This window comes from Carlito syrichta, unplaced genomic scaffold, assembly GCF_000164805.1.
Source record: "Carlito syrichta isolate Samal-C Ts95f unplaced genomic scaffold, Tarsius_syrichta-2.0.1 Scaffold312097, whole genome shotgun sequence".
Classification (NCBI taxonomy): domain Eukaryota; kingdom Metazoa; phylum Chordata; class Mammalia; order Primates; family Tarsiidae; genus Carlito; species Carlito syrichta.
Window position 1 is genome coordinate 9,962 of NW_007256193.1, and position 9,241 is coordinate 19,202.

General features: G+C 43.9%; 1 protein-coding gene across 1 annotated transcript in view; it reads right to left on the reverse strand.

Moving 5' to 3' along the window:
- NCAPD3 (non-SMC condensin II complex subunit D3) overlaps positions 1-9,241 on the reverse strand; it is an 80,129-nt gene that overhangs the window by 4,184 nt on the left and 66,704 nt on the right. Inside the window, exons 29-33 of the mRNA XM_008069540.2 lie at positions 8,650-8,760; positions 5,954-6,136; positions 4,301-4,467; positions 3,896-4,035; positions 1,956-2,033 (exon numbers count right to left, since the gene is read on the reverse strand). Of these exons, the coding sequence (XP_008067731.1) occupies positions 1,956-2,033; positions 3,896-4,035; positions 4,301-4,467; positions 5,954-6,136; positions 8,650-8,760 (679 nt within the window). The remainder of the gene's footprint in view (positions 1-1,955; positions 2,034-3,895; positions 4,036-4,300; positions 4,468-5,953; positions 6,137-8,649; positions 8,761-9,241) is intronic.

Genomic DNA, 9,241 nt, shown 5'->3' on the forward strand with positions numbered 1-9,241 from the left:
ACAATAAAATCAAAATGAGCCGGGCGTGGTAGCGCATGCCTGTAGTTCCAGCTACTTGGAAGGTTGAGGCGGAAGGATCGCCGGAGCCCAGCGGGTCGAGGCTGCGGTGGCCGGGAGCGGCCACTGCACTCCAGTCTGGGTGACAGAGTGAGACTCCAACTCAAAAAAACAAAAACAAAAACAAAAAAAGAAGGCAGGGCAAGAATGAGTATCCACTGATGGGTGATGCCCAAGGCCTACTCCCCATGCAAAGGCAGTTCCATATGTAAATGGTGCGGCATGAACTGCCTCACTAGGCTGCACTGCTGAGGAACACAGACTGCTAAGAAACCAGCCTGAGACTGACATCAGGGACGCATGGCAAGAGCACAGCTCCATGAGATGTGTTCTCCCTGTTTCTTCAGCATATGGTACTTCACTGCCAAAATAGAAGCACTTGGTGCTCCTGAGCCAGGAACACAGAACACACAGCAAACTGCTGTTTAAAAGAGGCTGACGCTTTACATATAGAACATTACACCTGTTCAATATACAGGAACCCAGAATACCCACTGACTTTAATGACAAAAGCTGTTATGATTCAGCTATTGTCTGAGGAGAGGTGGGGTAGGATAATCTCCCATAAAAAGGGAACTTGGATGAAAATTATCTATAACAGTAAAGATTCTAGGAGATCACAGGTAACAGAATCAAGAAGCAAGCAGCTAGAACACAGTAGCTGCTCAATAAATGTGAACTGCCTGAAGGTGTGACTAAACAAATGGCATGACACCTTGCTGCTCTATTCCCACGAAGAACGCCTTAGCTGGACTCTCATCTTGTAAAGCTCAAGCAGGACTGTGAGAGAGGCCAGGGAAGGGCACTGAAACTAGGGTCAGAAGGCTTGACCAGCTGCCAGATCTCCCCCCAGCTAGCCAAGCAGGAACTCTCTCTGACACCTATCCAGTTCTAGGCACTGTGGGAGGCCCTCTGGAGAGGTGAGGAGTGCAGCAACTACAGTGAACAGCAGGGCAGACAGGAAGTGCAGGGGCGTAGTGAGTACCATGAGGTCAGTATCATGGGGGTGGGAGGGTGCCTACCCTAGCATGGAGGGTCAGGGATGGGGCAAGCCCGACATGGACATGGTATGTGAGAACTGAGTCGGAGACGAGCATGGCTTGAGGCAGGTGCCTTGAGAGGACCAGAGCATGCTGGGATGTGGAGAGTAAGGGGCACACAGGGCCACAACCTTGGAAACCACACCACAGATTTGGGGCAGTAAGACATTCTTCAGACCATGATGTTTTTCCCTCAAGTAATAGTTTTTATGAGGTGTGAGGCAACAAGAAACTATAAAACAAAACACTGGGAAAAAATATTCTACTCTTCTCATTCATTTTTATATTGAAACGAAAGGAAAAGAAACACCAGGGGAGTGAGAAGACAGGCTCTGGGCACAGCCAGCAGCGTAACCCTCAGCATACCTCTTCATCTCTGTCTCAGTCTGCTCTGGAGTGAACAAGGCACCTGCTGGTGCTGACATCTGCCTACCCACAAAGACCCACTCAGCAGCACCAAGTGCCCCTGGACCACAGGGAAGCGCAGGGGAGGGGCTGCCTCCAGAATGCACTGTCCCGGTGTTACCTAGCCAATCTGGACCTCAGTTTCATCACTTGTCACACGAGGGTCCCTTGCAGGTCGCTGTGAAGTTTAACTGATCTCATGCAAATAAAGACATTGGGGAAGAGTGCTTGACATTCAGAAAGTACTCAATAAATCCAGTTACTATGAGCACCACGAAACACTCATTGTGAATAATGTACTATAATATTATTGCCCATCAGGAGAGCCTTTATCCAATTAAAAGAACTATTTTGCAACAGAAAGATTTTTACTACAAATATAGAGATTAGCAAATACATAAAGACCAGGAGAGACTGAACAGAAGCCAACTTTTTTAAAAATTAGTTACTTACTCTTGGGGGTACTGATCGCTCGTTTAGCTATATGGTCAATAGCTTCAGTAGACTCTTGCTCCAAGCTGCATGAAGATGCTAGGATAGAATGGAAAAGTTTTATCTGTCCAAAAAAACTCCCAAACAATATCAAGAACAAAATGACAAAATGAGAACAACATATGCAAGATATATGATTGATATAATTTGGAAGTTTGTTGTCCCCTCCAAATATGTTGAAATGTGATCCCTAATATTGGAGGTTGGGCCTAGTGGGAGGTGCTTGGGTCATAGTGGCAGATCCCTCATGAATGGCTTGGGGCCGTTATAACAGTGAGTTCTTGCTTTATTAGTTCATGCAAGACCAGGTTGTTTAAAAGAGTCAGGTACTTCCTTTTTTCTCTTTTGCTTCTGTTCTGGACATGTTACAAGCCTGTTCCCTTTCTGCCTTCTGCCATGATTGTAAGCTTCCTGAGGACTCACCAGAAGCCTAACTAATGCCAGCTTCAAAAAGAACTGTGAGCCAAGATGAACCTCTTTTCTATATAAATTACCCAGCCTCAGGTACTTCTTTATAGCAACATAAAAAGGGCTAAAACAATGATAAAGTTGAAATCGCTAGTACTTAAAGTATTCTTATAAAGACGCAAATCAGAAAGAAATACAAATAAATGGCCAGGCGTGGTAGCTCATGCCTGTAATCCCAGCACTTTGGGAGGTGGAGGAAAGAGGATTGCCTGAGTCTAGGAGTTTAACATCAGCCCGGGCTACTTGATGAGACCTCATCTCTACAATAAAATTAAAAAAATTAGCCAGGCGTGATGGCATGTGTCTATAGTTCCAGCTACCTGGAAGGCTGAGGTAGAAGGATCGCCTGAGCTCAGCAGGTGGAGGTTGCAGCAGTCATAAGCATGCCACTGTACTCCAGCCTGGCTGACAGAGTGAGCTTCCAACTCCAAAAACAAACAAACAAACACAAATAAATGATGAGCATAAGGAAAAATGTCCATTCTTATTAGGATATAAAACAATGAAAATTAAAACCATATCAGTTTTAGTCTATAAAGCTCAGTAAAGACAATGGGAAATTATAAAATCAGTGTTTTTAAGTAGGAAAAGGAACACTCCTGAAACAATATCACCTGGCATGAGTTATGGAGGACACTTTGACACTATTTAAAAAATATTCATGGTCTTTGACTGCTGGGAATTAATCCTAGGTATTGCATACATACAGGGCGATATGTATAAGAATGATTAGTGTGACATTACTTATACACAAATATTAAAAAACATTGACATTCCCAAGAGTAGGGTAGTAATAAACAAGTTTTGGTATTTCCACAGATGGAATGCTATAAAGTCACTGGAAGAAGAGTTTTGAAAGAGAAGTTTATGGAAAAATTTCTACTACATTATGTGGATGTGTGAGGAAAAGAATGGCAGGAGGAATGGGTGGGTTTCATATTTCACTCTATTTTCCAAATCTTTTAGCAACAATATGCACTGTTTTATTATCTATAATCCTAAATGCCCAAATGTTATTCATCTTAAAGATAAGAAAACAAAGCTGGGCTCGGTGGCTCAGCCTGCAATCCCACACTTCAGGAGGCTGAGGTGAGTGGATTGCCTGAGTCCGCAGGTTCGAGACCCGCCTGGGCAACTTGGCGAGATTTCATCTTTACAATAAAAAAAAAAAAAAAAAAAAAATTAGCCGGGCATGGTAGTGCGCGCCTGTAGTTCCAGCTACTTGGAAGGATCGCCAGAGCCCAGCAGGTTGAGGCTGCGGTGGCCGGGAGTGTGTCACTGCACTCCAGTCTGGGCGACAGAGTGAGACTCCAACTCAAAAAAAAAAAAAGATAAGAAAACAGAACCCATTTTAAAAGGAATGAAAAGCAGGCTTGCTCTGTTTTTTTGATCCGTACGCTGTCACTATGTCTGGTGCTAAACTCAAGGCTTACCCTGATTGGCCACTGTTTCTGAACTTCCAGAATTTAAAGCGAAAGGTAGCACTCCCAAGCTCCGAGTCTGACGCCCGCTATTCGACTCCACAGCTTTCTTGACAGAATTCAGTATTGCAATGGTGCTCAGGGACATGCGCCTGTGGAGGGGAACATACGACAGACATGGATTTTTGCACTGTAGACCCCTGTAGAATGACAGTGAAGCATGGCCTCACCACCCACTCCCTCCTAAGTGCATCCCTCATCTGCACTCGTCACACCTGCCAGGGCAGAGTGTGCAGTAAGGCAGCAGGGCAGACACGCAATGATGCCTTCCTGTCAAAGCCTGGTGGGGATGGCAGGGATACCTCTAGGAACAGCATTAGAGAAATAGCCCTGGTACAAACTCTGTGGGCTGTCTACCTGGTTTCGGGCATCAACCTCTTCAACGGCCCAGTTTTGGGTACAGGAGACAAAGTTGGTGCAAGGCCAGTGCTTGGACCGGGTATAGGGGGCAGGTTTACAGCAGGGGATGTGGTGGGATTTCCTTGATCAGCAGGAACTGCCATGATTTCTAAACATGGAACAACCTGTTAGAAGAGATAATAAAGCATTTATCTTCTAATGCTTTTTTAAAAAGTGTTTAAAAAATTTTTAAGTTGAAATATAGTAGTTGTACATATTTTGGGGTATGTGAGACATTTTGATACAAGCATACAATGTGTACTGATCACATCAGGGTAACTGGAATCTCCATTACTTCAAACATTTATCTTTTCTTTGTGTTGGCAATATTCCAATTCTTTTCTAGCTATTTTGAAATGTACAATTACTTATTGTTAAACTATAAATCTTTCTGAATACTAGACCTCATTCCTTCTATCTAACTATATTTTTGTACCCAACTTCTCTTCATCTCCCCTCCCCTTCTCTTCCCCCTTTCTCCACCTCTGGTATCTATCATCCTACTCCCTACCTCAATGAGACCCACTTTTTAAGCTCCCTCATATAAGTGAAAACATACAATATGTGTTTTTCTTAACATAATATCCTCTAGGTTCATCTATCTTGTAGCAAATGACAGGATTTCATTTTTTATGGCTGAATAATATTCCACTGTATATGTATACCATTCACCTGTTGATGGACACTTAGGCTGATTCCATTTCTTGGCTACTGTGAACAGTGCTGTTGTAAATATGGGAGTGCAGACATCTCTTTGATACCCTGATTTCCTTTCTTTTGGAAATATCCCCAGCATTGGGATTTCTAGATCACATGGGAGTTCTATTTTTAGTTTTTGAGGAACTTCATACTGTTTTCCATAGTGGCTGTAGTAATTTACACCCACCAACAGTGTATAAGCATTTTCCTTTCTCTGCTTAACACTTTTTTTTGGGGAGTAGAATCTTCACATATCATGAACAGTTCCATAAGTCACCTAGTGTATAACACCATATCAGCCATAGGCAAAGCAAACTTCATCTTCAGAAATAGAATACTATTAGAAATTTCAGAAATAGAACACTGACACCTGTAGATGTTGTAGCATTAAGGAGAGAAAAAGGAGCAAGCCAGTTTGTTCTCATCTCTTTTTAGAAGAACAGATCTGTCTGTATTCCTCAAGGCAGTGAGAATATTGTGCTTCTGATTATGAGCAGCAGCTTATCCTAGAAATGACCCTGGGAACGATCTGCTTTAAAGAGGAGAGTTCTGGGAAGAAGACCTCAAACAAGGAAACACCCAGGCAGATCTAGGTAGACAACTACTGTGACCAAAGATCAAATAACCCTGCTGCCAGCTTGCTTTCTGGCACTCATACGTTCTCCCAGTTGTTAACACAATGATTCTCCAAACAAGTTCCTTGCCACAGCCTTGTGGGAAGGGAGGCCCCATGCTGCTGGTGTCTCTACCACATATAACAAAGGCACATCGTAGAGGCCAAAAAGCAGCAATCTCGAAGGTCTAACTCTGACTAACCTCTGCTTATATGTGGATTTTGAGAAATGTTGGACAAACTGTCAGCAGAGAGCAGACTAAACAGTCGAGTACCACTGAAGGTGGCCTCACACATACCTGCACTGCTGGGGCAGCATTGGCGCTTCCAGCCACCTGGATACCATCTGCATGTTTCGCCAGTTCTTGTTCCTGGGCCAGCTGTTCATTGTACCTTTTCATGTCATACTCAAGTTCTGATGCCAGCTGTTTATCAACTGCAAAGAACTCCTTGACTTCATCTCGGTAATCCTGCATTACCTCCTGAAACAGACCCAGAAACATTCTGTAATGTTTTCTTAAATTAAAAAAGAAGCTCTCCAACACGACTTGATAAAATAGTAATAGAAACAATAAGATCTGTAATACTGAAAGCAGACTAGTTCTGTTACATTAACTAACAGAAACAATGGCATATTCTGAGGAAACACCAACTGTGCTTATATTGACCTCAAAAGCAGGCGAGCATGTGAGATATTAGCTAATAGGAAGACCTCTTAGGAAGCTTCCTGTCTGCCAGTTAACGGGTAATCTCCTAAGTTCATGACAGGAGAAATGTTCCTCTGGGACAAGTCCCAGGAAGTTGAGCAGTCTAAAGTTGCTCATCTGTCTACATTAGCTTTTCTCTCACGATTAAAAGTAAGGCTCTAATTCTATCCTTACGTCCTCTCCTAAAGATTTTACAGAAAATCTTTTGTCATAGCTAGGTAAGAACAGCCTTAGGTCTTTTTTTTTTTTTTTTTGAGTTGGAGTCTCACTCTGTTACCCAGACTGGAGTGCAATGGCCGCTCCCGGCCACCGCAACCTCGACCTGCTGGGCTCCGGCGATCCTTCCGCCTCAGCCTTCCAAGTAGCTGGAACTACAGGCGCATGCTACCACGCCCGGCTAACTTTTTTGATTTATTGTAGAGATGAGGTCTGGCCAAGTTGCCCAGGCGGGTCTCGGACCCGCGGGCTCAGGCGATCCACTCACCTCAGTCTCCCAAAGCGCGGGATTACAGGCTGAGCCACCAAGCCCGGCTAGTCTTAGGTCTTAAAGAGGGCTGCTAAAGAACAAGGCAACTTTGCTAAGAAAAACAAATCATTTCACCTAACAGTATTAGAGAAAGAAAAAAATATATATACTGCAGCTCCAACTAGAAGGGAAGCATCAACAAACAGAAGGAAATCTATTGACTCTTCCCTGCCATTCAAAGTGAGGTTCCACAGGCCAAAGGAGAGAATCACTGTAACTACTGACAGCAAGCAACCGTGTGGGTCATCCACCGGACATGTGCTCACAAACAGGAGAAACACTTGATTCCCTTAAGTGTTTAAGTAGTCTATTTAGGATCTAAGCTCTTTTCCCCTCCCTTTCTGAGGACTAAAACAGGTCAATAGTCAATAAAAATATAAGAATTGTAAGTTCTTATTTTTGCCAAACAATAGCCTATCTTTTCTACCTTAGCTTCCTAGGATAAAACCTACTTGAAAATTTATAATCAATGTAATTTTGTTGTAGTTTTTTTTTTTGAGTCAGAATCTCACTCTGTCGCCCAGACTGGAGTGCAATGGCACACTCACCATAGCCTCCACCTGCTGGGCTCAGGTGATCTTCCACTTCAGCCTTCCAAGTAGCTGGAACCACAGGCAAGTGCCACCACGCCCAGCTAATTTTTTGATTTATTGTAGAGACGAGGTCTTGCCATGTTGCTCAGGCTGGTCTCGAACCCCTGAACTCAGGCAATTCTCTCACCTTGGCCTCCCAAAGTGCTGGGATTACAGGCTTGAGCCATTGTGCCTGGCCTGTTGTAGTTTTTTTGGGAACAAAAGTCCATAGCATGTTTTTGAGAAAGAAAAAATATGTTGCATTTATTTCCGAGTAAAAGATTTGCCAGAAAGGTCTGAGGCCTTACTTAGGTTTGCAATGCAAGTCAACCCATCCTGGCTTTGCTCAGACAGCCCTCTTACAGTCCCCCAGCTGCACAAAGAATCCAGTCTGGTGACAGCAGCCCCCAAGGCAGCGGTTACAGGGCAGTTATTTCCTGATCATGTCAACAGAAAACAGCGCCAAAGGTAAATACCTCAAAATTAAACACAATAACTAGTTTTCACTTTGCCCCTCACCATACTGAATTAAGATGATGACTTTGCTCTTATCTCCAGTTAAGAAAGTCTCCAAGGTCAGGTGCGGTGGCTCAAGCCTGTAATTCCAGCACTTTGGGAAGCTGAGGCAAGAGGATTGCCTGAGCCTGGGGGTTTGAAACCAGCCTGGGCAATTTGGCAAGACTTGTCTCTACAATTGAAAAAAAAAAATAGCCGGGTGTGGTAGCACATGCCTGTAGTTCCAGTTACTTAGAAGGCTGAGGTGGGAGGATCACCTGAGCCCAGCAGGTGAGGCTGTGGTGGCTGTGAGTGTGCCACTGCATTCCAGCCCGGGTGACAGAGTGAGACTTTGACTCAGAAAAAAAAAAAGAAAGTTTCCAAAATGGAATCTAATCCCATCAAGGACATACCCAGCTCAGCACAGTGAGCAAGCTTCTCACAAGTCCAGCTGCACAGCTTCAGCGGAACCTATGGTCAAATCCCAATCTTCTCCACAACAATCCCAGACCTTTCTGCAAGTGTCTCTCCATATAAACCATGGGAATGCTGAATTTGTACCAGTTTGGACTCTTCATCAGCCAACAAGTGCCTGCACCATCATTAATGGCAGAAAAGCCTCAGTAACAAGCTGGGAAGGGGGTGGGTGGAGGGAGGGGCCAGGGACAACCACGAAAACACAGCTTATCACTGACCCTGAGATAGTTCATAAGTTCCCGCAAAGCTGGGAGCTTATTTTTCTCCAGCACAGTCTTCAGGGAGACGATAATTGGGATAATATTTTCTATGAAATTCCTCTTCTGGACCTGCAGTAACACAAACAAAGGCATGTTTTAGATGTAAGACCTTCTGAAAGACAAAAGACCTTTCCTTGATCTAGTTTTTTTAGTAGAGCTCATCTAGCATGATATAAGTTTATTTCTCACTCTTGATTATGACACTGAGACTATACAGGACCCTGCTTTGCTACTAGAGGTTTTATAAGCATCACCTCAAAACATTCAGAGGCTTTTTGTAAGTAGGGCGGGGATAAATCCCACTCATATTTTCTAAAAGGGAAAAAGGAATTACGAATATGTTGAGGAACTTGACAAAAAACCTCAAATCTCCATACAAACCCTTCAGGGACCTCTGGCTCTGGCTCCACATTCCATCCCTCCACTCAACACCCTCCACTTTGGAATGAAAATCAGCCGATTCTGGCTATCCAGACATATTTTGCATATGGAAAATGCTGGCCGGCTCGGTGGCTCACCCTGTTATCCAGCGCCTTGGGAGGCCGAGGTG